Below are 19,243 nucleotides of genomic sequence, written 5' to 3'. Positions count from 1 at the left end.
CACAGTGAGGCGAATAGTTTTGGAGGATGGCCTGGTGTCAAGAAGGGCAGCAAAGAAGCCACTTCTCTCCAGGAAAAACATCAAAGAGAGACTGATTTTCTGCAAAAGGTACAGGGATTGGACTGCTGAGGACTGGGGTAAAGTCATTTTCTCTGATGAACCCTTTCCGATTGTTTGGGGCATCCGGAAAAAAGCTTGTCCGGAGAAGACAAGGTGAGCGCTACCATCAGTCCTGTGTCATGCCAACAGTAAAGCATCCTGAGACCATTCATGTGTGAGGTTGCTTCTCAGCCAAAGGAGTGGGCTCACTCACAATTTCGTCTAAGAACACAGCCATGAATAAAGAATGGTACCAACACATCCTCCGAGACCGACTTCTCCCAACCATCCTGGAACAGTTTGGTGACGAACAATGCCTTTTCCAGCATGATGGAGCACCTTCCCATACGGCAAAAGTGATGACTAAGTGGCTCGGGGAGCAAAACATCTATATTTTGGGTCCATGGCCAGGAAACTCCCCAGACCTTAATCCCATTGAGAATTTGTGGTCAATCCTCAAGAGGCGGGTGGGATAAACAAAAACCCACAAATTCTGACAAACTCCAAGCATTGATTATGCAAGAATGGGCTGCCATCAGTGTGGCCCAGAAGTTAATTGACAGCATGCCAGGGCGTATTGCAGAGGTCTTGAAAAAGAAGGGTCAACACTGCAAATATTGACCATTTGCATCAACTTCATGAAAATGTCAATAAAAGCCTTTTTGACACTTATGAAATGCTTGTAATTATACTTCAGTATTCCATAGTAACATCTGACAAAAATATCTGAAGACAGTGAAGCAGCAAACTTTGTGAAAATCAATATTTGTGTCATTCTCAAAACTTTTGGCCACGACTGTATATTACTTTACTATTTATATTTTGGGCTACGATACATGGCCCCATTCACGATACATGGCCTCATTCATTCTTTCCTTTACACGGATCAGTCGTCCTGGTGGTTCTGGGATTTTTGCTCACCATTCTTGTGATCATTTTGGCCCCAGATCGAGGGAGATTATCAGTGGTCTTGTATGTCTTCCATTTCCTAATAATTGCTCCCACAGTTGATTTCTTCAAACCAAGCTGCTTACCTATTGCAGATTCAGTCTTCCCAGCCTGGTGCAGGTCTACAATTTTGTTTCTGGTGTCCTTTGACAGCTCTTTGGTCTTGGCCATAGTGGAGTTTGGGTGTGACTGTTTGAGGTTGTGGACAGGTGTCTTATACTGACAACAAGTTCAAACAGGTGCCATTAATACAGGTAACGAGTGGAGGACAGAGGAGCCTCTTAAAGAATAAGTTACAGGTCTGTGAGAGCCAGAAATCTTGCTTGTTTGTAGGTGACCAAATGCTTATTTTCCACCATAATTTGCAAATTAATTAATTAAAAATCCTACACTGTGATTTTCTGGATTTTTTTTTCTCATTTAGTCTGTCATAGTTGAAGTGTACCTATGATATAAATTACAGACCTCTCTCATCTTTTTAAGTGGGAGAACTTGCACAATTGGTGGCTGACTAAATACTTTTTTGCCCCACTGTACCATTTTGTAGAGCGGACTCTACTTTTTACCAATGTAAAAAACTCAATTTCAAATGTTGCTACATAAGACCAATTTGAGCCGGTCAATTACATATGGAAATGGCGATTTTGGGATGTCAACAAGCCTCATACAAACGGAGCTGCTAATAGCCCAACTGTTATAATTTCCTAGACTGGCTGTATTTAATGAATATTATGATATTTTTTAAATATATTAATATAATTTAAAAAAACATCTTGACATAGGTGAGAAAGCCAAAGAGGGCATGCTGGCTTAGCAAGATACATAATCAGAACCCTGACAACTCAAAATAACCTTGGCGAGGTGAGCATTTAGCCATCATACACGCCAATGTGTATGTCTGAACCTCCATGGTGACCCATGTACAGTTGAAGTCAGAAGTTTACATACACCTTAGCCAAATACATCTAAACTCAGTTTTTCACAATTCCTTACATTTAATCCAAGTAAAAATTCCCTGTCTTAGATCAGTTCGGATCACCACTTTATTTTAAGAATGTGAAATGTCAGAACTACTTTCATCACATTCCCAGTGGGTCAGAAGTTTACATACACTCAATTAATATGTGGTAGCATTGGCTTTAAATTGTTTTACTTTGGTCAAACGTCTTGGGTAGCCTTCCACAAGCTTCCCACAATAATTTGGGTGAATTTTGGCCCATTCCTCCTGACAAAGCTGGTGTAACTGAGTCAGGTTTGCAGGCCTCCTTGCTGGCACACGCTTTTTCAGTTCTGCCCACAAATTTTCAATAGGTTTGAGATCAGGGCTTTGTGATGGCCACTCCGATACCTTGACTTTGCTGTCCTTAAGCCATTTTTCCACGACTTTGGAAGTTTGCTTGGGGTCATAGTCCATTTGGAAGACCCATTTGCGACCAAGCAAAACAAGTATTGATGGATATGGAGAATTTTTCAAATATGAAATATATGAATTTTTCAAATTCTCTCCCTCCCTCCCACTCGTCTCAGGGCAAAAGTCTCCCTTTCTCCAAACATTGTGTATGAATCAGAAATCATTTCTAGTTATTGTTGTTCAATCTATACTGATCAGTAATAAATGCAACATGTAAAGTGTTAGTACCTTGTTCCATGAGCTGAAATAAAATATCCCAGAAATGTTCCATATGCACAAAAGGGTTATTTCTCTGAAATGTTTTGCACACATTTGTTTACATCCCTGTTGGCGAGCATTTCTCCTTTGCCAAGATAATCCATCCACCTGACAGGTGTGGCATATCAAGAAGCTGATTAAAAAGCAAGATCATTCCACAGGTGCACCTTGTGCTGGAGACAAAAGGCCACTCTAAAATGTGCAGTTTTGTCACACAACACAATGCCACAGATGTTTCAAGTTTTGAGGGAGTGTGCAATTGGGATATATTTGATTGCAGGAATGTCTACAAGAGCTGTTAATTTAATTGTTCATTTCTCTTCCATAAGCCGATTCCAATGTCGTTTTAGAGAATTTGGCAGCATGTCCAACTGGCCTCACAACCGTAACCACACCAGCCCAGGACCACCACACCTGTCTTCTTCACCTGCGGGATTGTCTGAGACCAGCCACAGACAGCTGATGAAACTGAGGAGTACTTCTGACTAATCAAGCCCATTTTAGCGAAAAACCCAGTCGTGTACATTAGCACGTAGCTGTTGATGAGGGAACAAATTACACTGTGGGGAAAGACTGACTAATTGGGACGGCACTTCACCCTCGTAACGGACCATGCAGCCCTGGTTTGGATGTCACGGAATAAGGACAGTAACGCCCGGTCACCCGCTGGTTCCTATCATTACAGCCCTTTGCTTTCTCTGTGATCCACAGATCAGATCAGGTGCAGCCCATGGACATGCCGATGCCCTCGAGGAGGGATGCTGGACCACCCCTCCCTCCCGGTCGGAGCTGAGGGGCGGGGGGGCAGATGGAAGAGAGAGGTAAGGGGGTGGTGATTGAAGGAAAATATCTTGCAGCCCGCTGGCTCATAGTACACACAAAACACCAGTCTCAACGTCAACAGTGAGGAGACTACTCCGGGATGCTGGCCTTCTAGGCAGAGTTCCTCTGTCCAGTGTCTGTGTTCTTTTGCCCATCTCAATCTTTTATTTTTATTGGCCAGTCTGAGATATGGCTTTATCATTGCAACTCTGCCTAAAAGGCCAGAATCCTGGAGTTGCCTCTTCACTGTTGATGTTGAGAGTGGTGTTTTGCGGGTACTATTTAATGAAGCTGTTAGTTGATGACTTGAGGTGTCTGTTTCTCAAACTAAACACTCCAATGTACTTATCCTCTTGCTCAGTTGTGCACCGGGGCCTCCCACTACTCTTTCTATTCTGGTTAGAGCCAGTTTGAGCTGTTCTGTGAAGGGAGTAGTACACAGCATTGTACGAGATCTTCAGTTTCTTGGCAATTTCTCGCATGGAATAACCTTCATTTCTCAGAACAAGAATAGACTGACAAGTTTCAGAATAAAGTTCTTTGTTTCTGGCCATTTTGAGCCTGTAATCAAACCCACAAATGCTGATGCTCCAGATACTCAACTAGTCTAAAGGCAGCTAGTTTTATTGCTTCTTTAATCAGAACAACAGTTTTCCGCTGTGCTAAAATAACTGCAAAAGGGGTTTCTAATGATCAATTAGCCATTTAAAATGATAAACTTGGATTAGTTAACACAAGTTGCCATTGGAACACAGGAGTGATGGTTGCTGATAATGGGCCTCCGTACGCTTATGTAGATATTCAATAAAACAATCTGCCGTTTCCAGCTACAAAAGTCATTGACAACATTAACAATGTCTACACTGTATTTCTGATCAATTTGATGTTATTTTAATGGACACATTTTTTTGCTATTGTAAGTGACCCCAAACTTTTGAAAGGTAGTGTACGTGTTCATGAGAGACCTTCCCATAGAGGGGTCATAATAGTCCGTAGGCCAGACCGTTCGGACGCTACAGACGTTTCTGTGAGAAGATCGACTTTCAGGTTGTGTCAGGGTCTGACAAACACCGCTGTAGCTCTACCACCTTGTACCGCAGATGTGGAAGGCCATTATCGTCAGATGCTCAAACAGACAGATTTATATGGGGATTTTGTTATTACGCTAAATAGACTCAAGAGGGTTAATGTGGGACCCATTTAGAGCTGATACGTACACTTGTGTGATGTCCATGGTGAATGTGCCAGACCAGGGCTGCAGCAGGAGGAAGGCCTTCAGGGTGAGGGCAGCACGGGGGAGCAGCAGGTATGGACACCACACAGGATCTGAGGGGGTTAGAGGTCAAGGTTTACAGGTCAAAAGAGCATTAGGAAGTTGGGGCAATTGCTTGTGTCAGATAACTACCCTTAATACTGTAAATGTTCAGTGTTCATCGCTCAACTATTTATATCAGTAGTTTGAACTACAATTTGACAATAAACAATGAAATACGGAAACTAATTAATTACTCCACTGTTCTCAGAGACTGTGGCAGGCTGCATCCTGATTCTACTATGGATCTGCACACTATGGATTTAACAATGCTGAAAAGTCCCTTTAGCCGATTATTTCACCAATCCAATGATCAGAAATTCATGACTGGACTTCGGGAGAAGGGTGGAGAATCCGGGCACAGCTCTACTTCCACTAAGCCTATATGCCCTTTCTCTTCGCTTCCCTCTCTCTCCAATCTCTCACCGGTCAGGTCTTGTTCATCCATCCTGTAGCTGGCAGACTTCATAGCCATCTCCAGCACACGGATGCAGCCGTCCTCAGAGGCTAACACCACCTTGTCAGAGGTGCACCAGTCGATGTCCAGGATACGATAGTTCACATTCCGACCAATCCGCAGGCTGCTTACCATGTTCACCTACAGGGATCAGAGATCAGGGGGAGGAGCATGGATACACAACAGAAGTTCTGATTGGTCAGGGGAAGGTGCATTGTTATATGATTGGTTTAGAAATGATGTGCTCCAATTGATTTGAGGTTGGATGTTAATTGGATAATATTTAGGATTAGATTGACAGATGATAGGAAATAAAACATTTACATGAAACCAACCTGTCAAACTGTCAAAATGAAACTTAAAATTGTCCATACAGATGTCTGTGTTTGAGTGTATGAGCGTGCGTGCGTGCGAGTAGGAGTCTGAGACAGCAGTCAAGAGAGCACTGGTGCGTTTGAGATCTCTCCTATATTTTTCCCTCTTCTTCATCCTTTCTCTCACTCCCGCCCACGCCATCTGTTGCCTGCCGCTGGGCGCAAAAGCGTCTCCGTGTTTGTGTTCTTTTGCCCATCTTAAATCTTTTATTTTTGAACAATCAATTTGATGTTATTTTAAATGGACAAAAACATTTGCTTTTCTTTCCAAAACAAGGACATTTCTAAGTGACCCCAAACTTCTGAACGGTAGTGTATATAAATAATACTAACACATGGCTTTGTTGTACTAACACTTTTCTTTTTTGTAACACTGATTTTGCTGATAGCTGCTTTATTGAGGAAAGTGTTTTACTTGTAATGCCTACATGTGGTTTATCGTCTTAGTGAAATGCACTGACTAAAAGCGCTTGGTACAGTAAATTACAGAAATGCATACGATGCCTTAGGAAAATCATTCTGGGGAGGACCTTTGATGAAGGAGGGTCAATCAAAGTGCAGACCTTCAGTCGATCATTTAGTGTGGCACCCTATTTTGAATTCACACAAAGTCGAACTTTTAGCTAGTGGGACAATCTGTGTGAATTTGGCCCATAGGTTATTCTTGAAGTTTTGAACCTTGATAAAATGTACACGGAATGTCTCTAGATGCTATTACAAGAGGAAGGACCAATAGAGAAAAATAACTCTCACCTCTTTGGTGTCCCAGACTTCTGCCCCATCTGTGTACATGACCAGTAGCTTCTGGTTCCCTTTCCCAGGTGCGAAACGGATCTTCTTCACCCAACCACGGTGAGTAGGGATCCCCCTGGAACAAACATTGAGGTACTACACACACTCACGCATGCTCGGATGAATGAACACACATGAGCACACACGTGACTTGTTACCTGGAGAGACGGGCCTTGAGGTCCCAGAAGTTGAGGTTCCCGTCCACATCACCGAGAACCAGAGTGTCTCCCTTCCAGGCGATGCACGCAATGCTACCCATACTGCCCTGCAACATACATAGGAAGAGAGGGTGATGGTGCTATGAGGTGAGGAGAGCAACCCAAGCAACTTTAACCAAATAACTCTCACTCAGAAATTCCTACAATCACTCCATAATAATCCTCTGGTAATCAACTTAAAGAGGAACTGACATCGTTTTAGCAACATTAAATCGTATTAAAATATTAAGAGAGACATCTTAGATATGGTCATTTTTACGTTTTCATAAATTCATAGAATGTTTGTGAATGAAGTATAGTAAGGCATTTGGGACATTTCTATACCAATATAGCGTGGGAAAGTGGCCATGCATTTGGACAATTAATAGATAGAAACTGCAATGAATACATCTGTCTTACATCAGTGACAATGGCGCCGAAGAAGGCTGACGTTTTGTGTGTCCCCAACCGATTGTGTTTTTTGTTAGTTTATTTGCGTTGTAACTTATTTCTAAACTGATTTTGTACATAATGTTGCCTCTACCTTCTCTTATGACGGAAAATAACTTCTGGACATCAGGACTGCGATTACTCACTAATGACTGGCAGAATCCTTTTAATCCCGTTAACGACTGACAAGCCCGACGCAAATGATATACTGCTTTCTCGTGAACAGGCCCAGACGGCATCCCCAGCCGCGCCCTCAGAGCATGCGCAGACCAGCTGGCCGGTGTGTTTACGGACATATTCAATCAATCCCTATACCAGTCTGCTGTTCCCACATGCTTCAAGAGGGCCACCATTGTTCCTGTTCCCAAGAAAGCTAAGGTAACTGAGCTAAACGACTACCGCCCCGTAGCACTCACATCCGTCATCATGAAGTGCTTTGAGAGACTAGTCAAGGACCATATCACCTCCACCCTACCTGACACCCTAGACCCACTCCAATTTGCTTACCGCCCAAATAGGTCCACAGACGATGCAATCTCAACCACACTGCACACTGCCCTAACCCATCTGGACAAGAGGAATACCTATGTGAGAATGCTGTTCATCGACTACAGCTCGGCATTCAACACCATAGTACCCTCCAAGCTCGTCATCAAGCTCGAGACCCTGGGTCTCGACCCCGCCCTGTGCAACTGGGTACTGGACTTCCTGACGGGCCGCCCCCAGGTGGTGAGGGTAGGCAACAACATCTCCTCCCCGCTGATCCTCAACACTGGGGCCCCACAAGTGTGCGTTCTGAGCCCTCTCCTGTACTCCCTGTTCACCCACGACTGCGTGGCCACGCACGCCTCCAACTCAATCATCAAGTTTGCGGACGACACAACAGTGGTAGGCTTGATTACCAACAACGACGAGATGGCCTACAGGGAGGAGGTGAGGGCCCTCGGAGTGTGGTGTCAGGAAAATAACCTCACACTCAAATTCAACAAAACTAAGGAGATGATTGTGGACTTCGGGAAACAGCAGAGGGAACACCCCCCTATCCACATCGATGGAACAGTAGTGGAGAGGGTAGCAAGTTAAGTTCCTCGGCATACGCATCACAGACAAACTGAATTGGTCCACTCACACAGACAGCATCGTGAAGAAGGCGCAGCAGCGCCTCTTCAACCTCAGGAGGCTGAAGAAATTCGGCTTGTCACCAAAAGCACTCACAAACTTCTACAGATGCACAATCGAGAGCATCCTGGCGGGCTGTATCACCGCCTGGTACGGCAACTGCTCCGCCCTCAACCGTAAGGCTCTCCAGAGGGTAGTGAGGTCTGCACAACGCATCACCGGGGGCAAACTACCTGCCCTCCAGGACACCTACACCACCCGATGTTACAGGAAGGCCATAAAGATCATCAAGGACATCAACCACCCGAGCCACTGCCTGTTCACCCCGCTATCATCCAGAAGGCGAGGTCAGTACAGGTGCATCAAAGCTGGGACCGAGAGACTGAAAAACAGCTTCTATCTCAAGGCCATCAGACTGTTAAACAGCCACCACTAACATTGAGTGGCTGCTGCCAACAGACTGACAATGACACTGACTCAACTCCAGCCACTTTAATAATGGGAATTGATGGGAAATGATGTAAATATATAAACAATGCTACCTTATATAATGTTACTTACCCTACATTATTCATCTCATATGCATACGTATATACTGTACTCTATATCATCGACTGCATCCTTATGTAATACATGTATCACTAGCCACTTTAACTATGCCACTTTGTTTACATACTCATCTCATATGTATATACTGTACTCGATATCAGCTACTGTATCTTGCCTATGCTGCTCTGTACCATCACTCATTCATATATCCTTATGTACATATTCTTTATCCCCTTACACTGTGTATAAGACAGCAGTTTTGGAATTGTTAGTTAGATTACTTGTTGGTTATTACTGCATTGTCAGAACTAGAAGCAGAAGCATTTCGCTACACTCGCATTAACATCTGCTAACCATGTGTATGTGACAAATAAAATTTGATTTGATTTGAGATCACCGTGATTTGCGTGAAGGGGAGGCGGAGAAAAAGTGTTTAGAGGGCAGGCTCCCTTCTGAGAATTCGTAGGCAATCGAACAAACCCTCACTTCCTTCCATTCTACTAGCAAACGTGCAATCTTTGAAGAATAAAATCGATGACCTACACGGAAGATTAAACTATCAACCGGACATTCAAAACTGTAATATCTTATGCTTCACGGAGTCGTGGCTGAACGACGACACTATCAACATACAGCTGGCTGGTTATACGCTTTACTGGCGTCTGGTAAGACAAGGGGTGGTGGACTATGTATTTTGTAAATAACAGCTGTGTTACGATTTCTAAGGAGGTAGAGTATCTCATGATAAGCAGTAGACCACACTATCTACCTAGAGAGTTTTTAACTGTATTTTTCATAGCTGTTTTACATACCACCACAGACTGAGGATGGCACAGAGACAGCATTGAATGAGCTGTATTCCGTCATAAGCAAACAAGAAAACGCTCACCGAGAGGTGGCACTCCTAGTAGCCGGAGACTTTAATACAGGGATACTTAAATATGTTTCACCAAATTTCTATTAGCAAGTTAAATGTGCAGCCAGAGGGAAAAAAACAGGACCACTTTTACTCCACACAAAGACGCATACAAAGCTCTCTCTCGCCCTCCGTTTGGCAAATCTGACCATAATTCTATCCTCTTGATTCCTGCTTACAAGCAACAATTTAAATCAGGAAGCACCAGTGACTAGATCAATAAAAAAGCAGTCAGATGAAGCAGATGCTAAGCTACAGGACCGTTTTCCTAGCACAGACTGGAATATGTTCTGGGACTCCTCCGATACCGAGGAGGAGTAAACCACATCAGTCATTGGCTTCATCAATAATTGCATCGATGACATTGCCATCACAGTGACCGTACGTACATACCCCAACAAGAAGCCATGGATTACAAGCAACAGCATTTTCACTTTGGGATGAATAGCGTGCCCAGAGTGAACTGCCTCCTACTCTGTCCCAGATGCTAATATATGCATATTATTATTAGTATTGGATAGAAAACACTCTGAAGTTTCTAAAACTGTTTGAATGATGTCTGAGTATAACAGAACTCATATGGCAGGCGAAAACCTGAGAAAAATCCTACCAGGAAGTGGGACATCTGAGGTTTGTAGTTTTTCAAAGCTTGGCCTACCGAATACACATTGAGATATGGATGAGGTTGCACTTCCTAGGGCTTCCACTAGATGTCAACCGTCCTTAGAAACTGGTTTGAGGATTCTACTATAAAGAAGGGGCTCATGAGGCCTCTGAGTAGAGAGCAGAGAGCCTCGGTTTCATGACGTGCGCTCCCGACAGGGTTACCTCTCGTTCCAATGCTTTTCTGAAGACAAAGTAATTCTCCGGTTGGAACATTATTGATGTTTTATGTTAAAAACATCCTCACGATTGATTCCATACATCGTTTGACATATTTCTAAAGGACTGTAACGTAACTTTTCGAGTTTTTGTCTGGACGAAATGTTCGTGCCTCATGAAGATGGATTACTGGGCTGAACACGGTAACAACAAGTGGCTATTTGGACATAAATGATGGAACTTTATGGAACAAATCAGTAATTTATTGTCGAACTGGGATTCCTGAGAGTGCCTTCTGATGAAGATCATCAAAGGTAAGTGAATATTTATGGTGTTGTTACTAACTTTGTTGATTCCAAAATGGCGGATATTTTGGGCTCTGAGCGCCGTTCTCAGATTATGCTTTTTCCGTAAAGTTTTTTGGAAATCTGACACAGCGGTTGCATTAAGGAGAAGTCTATCTTTAATTCTGTGTATAACACTTGTATCTAGATGTCAACCATCAATAGAAATTATAATGAGGCTTCTATGTTGTTGTGGGAGTGAATGAGAGCAGAATGCATCAGATGTCCACCAAGCAGCCATTTTGTTGTCGCACTTTTGCCTCATGGTCGTCACTTGCGTTCCATTGCTCACGTAGACAAGAAGGAATACTCCGGTTGGAACTTTATTTAAGCTATATGCTAAAAACACCCTAATGATTGATTCTGTACTTAGTTTGAAATGTTTCTTCGACCGGTAATTTCACTTTTTGAAGTTTTTGTCCGATATAACGCTGACCATAAAAAAAAAAGAAATATTTATAAATATGTACAAACAGTGTATTCCTAAAGACTAACATAACAAGGATCTACTATTTACAAAACTCACACATGAAAACATTTTGAGAAAAAAAAAAAAAAACAGGCACTCGCTCATTTGGATATGTATACCAAACGCGCTAACAAAAGAAGGTATTTGGACATAAATAACGGACATTTCCGAAAAAAACAAACATTTATTGTGGACCTGGGATTCCTGGAGTGCTTTCTGATGTAGATCATCAAAGGTAAGGGAATATTTATCATGTCATTTCTTGTTTATGTTGACGCCATCTTTGCGGCTGTGGTGTTTTTACTTTTGAGCGCCGTCTCAGATTATTGCATGCATTTCTTTTTCCGTAAAGGTTTTTTGAAATTTGACACAGCGGTTGCATTAAGGAGAGGTATATCTATAATTCTATGTGTATAACTGTATTATCATCTACATTTATGATGAGTATTTCTGTTGAATGATGTGGCTATGCAAAATCAATTGATGTTTTTGGAACTAGTGAATCTAACGCGCCAATGTAAACTCAGATTTTTTTAACATAAATATGAACTTTATCAAACAAAATATGCTTGTATTGTATTGCCTAACAAATTCCTATGAGTGTCATCTGATGAAGATAAAATTAATCACTAACCTTGAATTATCTTTATTTCTGGTTTTTGTGAATGCTATATTTTGCTGGAAAATGGCTGTGCTTATTGTGGTTTGGGAGACCTAACAATCGTTTGTAGTGCTTTCGCTGAAAAGCCTATTTGAAATCGGACACTATGGTGGGATTAATGTTGGATCCTGTGTTTTACATTATAGCCATTAGTATATATATGATTACATATCATCTGATGTTGGTTGTGTGAGGTGTCTGCATTTGTGCACTGGAGCATCATTATGAGATTAAACAACTGCTTGCTACTTGCCTGTTTGTGTGTGACAAGAACTGAGTAACACGGTGTGACCTGGATGTTGCAAAACTGTAGATAACAGCCCAGCAGATGCTTTGTCCTTGTGTTTGTATGTAACAATATTGAGCACATGGTGTGACTTGCTGTATTTTACAAAGTTATTATAGGGAGGGGTGGTCATCACGAGGTTTAACTGAGATGGAAAAATACTGAACAACACAATAGCAGGAACTGTTCTAACTAGGCTGCGATACCAGAACAGTAAGAATCTATACATCGACGGAGGGAGAACTCCAAGAAGCGCCAAGAGGCGGGGACCCGCCTGAGCGCCTGCAATAGGCTGGACAAGTTTAAACCACGCCCAGCCTCTACTGTGATAGTTCCAACCCGTCTGTTGGCCTGTCTATCACAGTATAAAGAATACTGTTTACATACATCTTGTCAGTTCTCTGTTCTGCCCTGCATGGTATTACAGTGAGCCCGTATATACGAAAGTTGCACTTGCCATTTATTACTTAGCTAATAAAAAATACATAGTATAACATCGGTGACTCATTGTTATATTTATCCTGATACCAGATTCAAATTTACGCAACTCTAACAATTTGGTGACCACCGATGTGATCTGGTAGAAGGACGACGCTGGAAATTGTCCGGCCGATTGGCCAGTACTGTCGTCGGACGGTGTGTCTCACAAATCCTGACCGGTCAACTAAAAGAGGTAAGCAGACACCTGTTGTGAAAAACTAAAGTTCTGCACATTGGAGTTATCCAAATGTAGTTTTGTGAGACACCTGTTTGATGTAAGTTACTAAATTTAAACTATTATGATGTGTGAGATTGGAAAATAGTTGAGAAAGTAATATCTCCATTGGCAACTGCAATTTTATTATTGATCAACAATATTTAATGGTGCATTGTGTATGGGATGTACTAGTATGCCTGGCTGGTAGGTGGTAACAGAAAACACTTACTACATGTATGAATGGTGGGTAATGGGTGACCACCAAAGCTTGAATGGATAGTCTGGGACTACATGTATGATTCATTCTAGCTGATTATAAAAGTGTGACTGGATAGTCTGGGACTACATGTATGAGTGGTGGGTAACGAGTGACCACCAAAGTGCGAATGGAAAGCCATATGATGCGAATGTGATGTACTAGGCAGGGCCAAGTGTGAATGACGGATATTTAAATTGATTACTCGGACTTGAGACCGATTTAGCCTTTGGGAAAGGGTCTCTCTAAGGTCCTAACAAAGCATAGGTGTGTGTGAAGTACATTGGGTAGTAAAGTCGGTGCACTGACTACCAAGTTTGAGTGAGGCATTAAGTTGTACTAGAAACGTGATCCGGTTGACACGTTAGTCATATGGAGTGATTGTATTTTTTATTTTGTACATTTGGTATTGAAGTAAAGGTGATAATCCGGGGGACACTAGACTACTTAATACCCTAGGGGACCCACAGTGCATAATTGAGTTCTTACTTTAGACCTAATTGGGGGCCGATTTAGCCGTAGGGAAAGGGTACCACGTGGGTTTGAGTAAAGGCATAGGTTGTTGACAGTATTGTAGTGTACATAAATGTCGTTGGAAATAGAAAAGGTGTTGAAAACGCTGAAGTCCACTCTAGAATTGAATGAAGGCAGAGAGGGTAAGGAGTGGAAGAGACTGGGTGAGAAGCTGTACAGAGAATGAACAGAAGGCGGGGCCATCGCGTCTCCCACTGGTCTGCTTGCTGGGGTGAATGAAGATGTGTGTGTGTATGGTGTAAATTGAAGCTTACTGGCGTGAATGAAGATTTGTGAGACTCAAATCGTGTGCATGAAATACACTTGACTAATATCGGTATGAATGAGGTCGGGGACCAAGCGAGTGTGGTACATTAGGTATTTCAGTTGGAGATGGTACTGGTGAGAATGTTGAAAAAGTCGCAGGCTTGCTGATGAGATGTTTATATCATAGAATATTGAGGGGGTGTGCATGACTGTTGGAAAAAGTGTTAAACTCTATTAACGTAAAATTCTGTGTGTAGATTTATATTATGAGGTTTGAACTATACTAATATTGTAGAATTACATAATCAACATCTGAACATACTTACGTTAAACATTAATTGAGCCACTGAGTAATAGATAAGATATACACTAGGTACAGGGTGACGGTTGTGGTCGATGAAAGAAGGGAGTGGTGTTCAAACCAAGTGCTGAGAAATAAGGTAGATTCATTTTGTTCTTTTAATTAATTTACACAAGTACTTCCCGGTTATTGATTTTGGTTTGATTGTTCAGATAACACCATTGAAATTAAACAGGAGGTTAAGGTATACAAACATTAGAATCTGTTTTCATTATGGGGAACAATGAAAGGCCCGCAGAGTGGATTGCAGGCTGAGTTTTTTATGTTAAAGGGCCAGTATAGGTTTATTACAGTTGTGTGTGTGTCTAATGGCTGGGTATTTAAGAAGTATTTTGGGGAGACAATTTGGAGAAACACGAATAAAACATGAAACATCGAGACTAATTATTTGAGTTTTTTTTTTTTTCTTTCTTTTTTCTTGAGGAACTAACAGATGTAAACGTGAGTCTCGGAGTAATTTTGCCATCTGAAGCATTATAGTAGTGAGTTTTCGTATAGTTTGTTTTTGCTGATAAAAGTGGTTTGTTTATCTGTTTACTGGTTATGGTCAATTTTAGGGTTTGATTTAACTTAGTCAAACATTGTGTTCTGGCGTGGTTAAGTAGGATTCTTTATTCCGGGACGGATGGGAGTTATCTAAAATAAGTAAATTAAAGGAGCCATGGGAGAATGCGAATGCATTTTTATTAAATATCTGGGATTAAATTACGGATTTCTTACACTGAGAAATGTACGACATTTGCGGCAGGGGGAAAAAGTAATACATTGGATAATAATGTTATCAGGTTTAATTGTATCTAAGGGTAGCATGTTCATTTAAGTAAACATATACGTAGACGATGTTTAAAACTTATAATTAATGATTTGAGTCAAAGGGGAATTATCATTAGGTTTAGTTATAGTTCACTTATTGAGTTTCTGAATCGAAGTAGCATAGTGAATGCTAGTTAGGCGTGTTGTGTCTCACTTTTAGAAGCCTCCTGGGATTATAATCTTCGGGAGAGTGGGGGAGAGAGCGGCCATAAACGACCAAATTGAAAAAGGTCTGGAAGTCTTGATTATCCATTAAGGTTTGCAAATATATACACATAAAACAATTGTTAGAACTATTTGTTTTAGTGCAAAGGTATTTTAAAGAGGCACGCTCACATATGGAACCTTATGAGTTTTTTATTTTATGAGTTTTAATTACACAAGCGATTTTTATTTTATTTTAAGGATAAAGGGTTCTTTAATATGTCTAATATGGTATGGAACACAAATGTAAGGGGATGGTGTAACCTTTGACCTGCTTTCATGACTCTCCCGGGTTGTCTGATCAGCCACAAAGGGGTGCCATTTGAATAATGAATTTGTGGTCATGGGTAATACAGTTTAAAAAGTTGAATTAACCTAGATAAGAACTTTAGAAATTGCCACCATAGACAAGTTTTTCTAAAAAAATCCATGAGTTTAGATAAAGCCAAACAGTGAGACATTTAGTTAAAATGTGGAAACATGAGAAAAAGAGCTACAGACAGATAGGGGAAAAGGCAGACAGAAGAGCCCTCCCCCGCACTGCAGAGGCCTTGAAGGTTGGAGAGCAGAGAGGAGAAGTTTTAGAAGAGGAGCCAGGACGAGCAAAGATAACAGAATGTGTAGATAAGTTACTGAGTGGAGACAAAAGGGAGAATTGGACATGTGGAAAATGAAAGGGGCGCTCCTACATGATAATGTCAGAACAGAAGGATAATATACTAATCTTACCTAAGTCATTATTTAGAGTAGGTAAGGTTGTTACCTGGGCAGAGCCAGGTATCAAAAGGGGGATAGGTAAATTGTGGTCTAGGATAGGATGGGGCCTATTGGATAAGAAACTAATAATTTTAAAAAATGTAGCTAACAAATGGGCATAGAAGTTAAAGATATAATCAGATAAAACACATGAGAAACTGTTTGTTAACCAAGCCTGTATGTCCAGGATTTTATGCATTACAGGTGAACTACAGGTGAAGTCACTCAATCCAGTCCCAGAGGCTTGTTGGGGGGACCATACCAAGGACTCGGATTCATATCGCACGGTGGGAGGGTAAGACACAGTGACACTGTCGAACAATAAACAGTGTTCGAGAGGAGAACTGGAATGAACAGAATTCCGGGGGCCATCTCTCAAATGAAGTAACCCTCCCTGTCTTTTCATCCCTGTTTTTGTTCATAGAAGTGAAGATGTGTCTGGCTCTTGCTAAGTGATGTGTTCTCGGGAGAGGGTGGGGCTTCACATGGAAGCTGTTCGTCTGAGCTGTTTTATCGTGGGTGACATATTCCTGATACAGCACGTCCTACTTGAGTATGCGGAGAGTGGTAATTTGACCCATGGTTTAGACGATGAGGATTTTGTTCCAAAATAAGCATAAGAGATCCCTAGATCTGGGTAGACAGGAAGTTAGAGTAGAGGTTGGGAAGGATCTCTCAATGGAGTTTTATGTAGATCAAGATGGAGTCTCTAACTACATGGCAGTCTAGGACTCTGAGCCATTATGGCATATATCGGTGCAGGATCCCATATTGATCGTGGACACAGGTCATAGCTCATTTGGAGAGAGAGGCCTATATGAATCCACTCACCCAGTATGGAAGAAGGTAGAGTATAGTGAAGGTGATAGTTTTTGATTGTAATCAGGAGAGAGGGATGTAATTGCATAAAGATACGCCTAACCCTTTAAACAGAAATGAAGGAGGATCTAGGGTTGTGGTATGGATATGACCAGGTCTTGGTTGACACCCTAGTACAGTTCTGGGTAGAGGAGTTTAGGCCGGTATGGTAAAGCTGTTCACGAAAGCAGGAATGCCAGATGACAGTTGCATTGACTTGCACGATTTATATCCACAGGTTCCTCCCTTTACAGTGACCTGAGGAGATTATTACCGTTTGGCCCGGTACAGTACACTTGGGAAATGTCAGGGCGAGGTTTTACCGACAGATTGGACAGGATTATGTCCTTGTACATTTGGGAATGCCTATTCCCACTCATTTAACACAGAGACATGAAGTTTAGCCAATTGGGAGAAAAGAGCGACTCCATCCGCGTCTCTTATTGACAACGTATACATTGATAACATTGGGGTTCCACAGACGTGGACTGGATTAATTATATTTATTATAATCAACAGCGCTTTAACAATTATACCAGAGATGCTATTAAAGGGCTTGCAGAACAGACTGAAGCAACCAGCTGATGGCTTGGCAGAATAGAATTGCTTTAGATATGTTATTGGCTGAAAAGGGAGAAGTATGCGTGATTATCGGGACCATGTTTGTGCTTATATCCCAAATAACACAGCTCCGGACGAATCAGTGCCCGAAGCCTCAGCTGGTTTGACCACCCTGGCTCACGGTTTGGCAGAAAACTCTGGGGTGGATACTTCTCTGACTAATTGTTTTGATAGCATGTTCGGAAAATGGGAAAAAATATTATGATCACTGTATTATGGGCTTTATTCACCTGTGTGACTGTTTTAGTTTTATGGGGCTGTTGTCTAATTCCCTGTGTATGAGGCCTTATTTCCAGGACTCTGGAGAAATCGATGGAAATAGATGGTGAGGTACCAGCGGATTCCAGGTTCTGACCCGTGGAGTGCTGAATGTATGTCTACAGAACAAGTGGACGAAAATTATAAATTAAATTATATTAAATTGGGAGGGTGTCCGTATGGGGATTACATGATAACCGACTTGGGACAGTTCTGGGATTGGAGAAGAGGGTATCCTTATAGCATAGGGGATCCCACAAAGGTGGATAGGTTTTCCATGATATGGGGAAAACCTGGGAGCACTGTTGAACTTTGTAAAGGTGATGAAATCCTACTAACCATCAAAACTATTAAGCTCTCTGATGCAGGCACTTACACCCTCGGACTACAAAGGACCGGGACAGACACGATGGGTGTGTTTTCTATTAAGGTGCTGCCAAAACCAGAGGTCCCAGACGAACCAGGGCCAGACACACTCCTCTACCACCCCTGGACCGAACCTGCCACCACTGTGTTAAAAATCCCATTCAGGTAATTAATGTTAGAGACTATTCAGCTATTGATCAATTAGGCACTGAGACTGGTTTTGATGGTAGGGACAATTTGTGGCTGTCTTATATGAGGTATACAGCTAAGACCCTGAAAAGAAAGGACTGCATGAGTTACATTGTTTGTAGTCATGCTAGACCTGTTCTGGCTACACACCCATTTGCTATAGGAGAAGGAGAGGGGTGGTTGTGTATTCTGAGAGGTTTTTACCAGGTTCAGCCCAATTCAACTCTCTGTTCCTCTTTGAGCCTTGTGTCTCCTACAGTACCCCTCATCGGGCCCCTTGGGGTGTTAAGGCATATGGGGGCAATTACAGTTGCATCACGGCTACAGGTAATGGCATTGATTATGGGAGATAGCCTGAAGCGGATTGCAGTAGAAACATAACCATTAATTCCACTTGGCCAGTTACAGGCCTAAACCAAACTAGTGGTCTGGCTGATGTGTGGTGGATCTGTGCACCCAAAAGAGTGCTGAGACCCATTCTTAGAGGATACTGGCAAGGTACGTGTGCTCTGACCAGTTTGATAATTCCACTGACCATTGTTAATGTTACTGCTAAACAGCTGTTGGGTTCTGTATCCAGGGGACCTGAAAACATTCCATCCCATGGGAGACATAGACGTAGTGCTCCATGGACGGAGGATGTAGTTGACATACACACTAATCTGTTGGGAGTGCCAGTTGGGGTTCCTCATGAGTTTCAGGCCTTGGGAAGGAATGATGGACTCTGGCACTTACTACCTGTTATAGGTCCAGCCATAGTGGATGCAAGACAGACTGCATGGATTAATTATATCTACT

General features: G+C 42.1%; 1 protein-coding gene and 1 long non-coding RNA gene across 3 annotated transcripts in view; one reads left to right on the top strand and one right to left on the bottom strand.

Moving 5' to 3' along the window:
• The window catches only part of wdr11 (WD repeat domain 11), a 162,255-nt gene that overhangs the window by 46,065 nt on the left and 96,947 nt on the right, over positions 1-19,243 (bottom strand). For both annotated transcript variants that reach the window (XM_024424247.2, XM_042323426.1), the window contains exons 17-20: positions 6,632-6,738; positions 6,435-6,549; positions 5,277-5,448; positions 4,756-4,864 (exon numbers count right to left, since the gene is read on the bottom strand). In XM_024424247.2, coding sequence (XP_024280015.1) covers positions 4,756-4,864; positions 5,277-5,448; positions 6,435-6,549; positions 6,632-6,738 — 503 coding nt within the window. The remainder of the gene's footprint in view (positions 1-4,755; positions 4,865-5,276; positions 5,449-6,434; positions 6,550-6,631; positions 6,739-19,243) is intronic.
• On the top strand, positions 12,345-18,558 carry LOC121846688. Its single transcript, XR_006083635.1, has 2 exons — positions 12,345-12,959; positions 15,354-18,558. It is a non-coding gene; the product is annotated as an uncharacterized LOC121846688 (long non-coding RNA).

Source organism: Oncorhynchus tshawytscha, linkage group LG06 (assembly GCF_018296145.1).
Source record: "Oncorhynchus tshawytscha isolate Ot180627B linkage group LG06, Otsh_v2.0, whole genome shotgun sequence".
NCBI lineage: Eukaryota > Metazoa > Chordata > Actinopteri > Salmoniformes > Salmonidae > Oncorhynchus > Oncorhynchus tshawytscha.
This window is presented reverse-complemented; position numbering and strand designations above follow the sequence as displayed.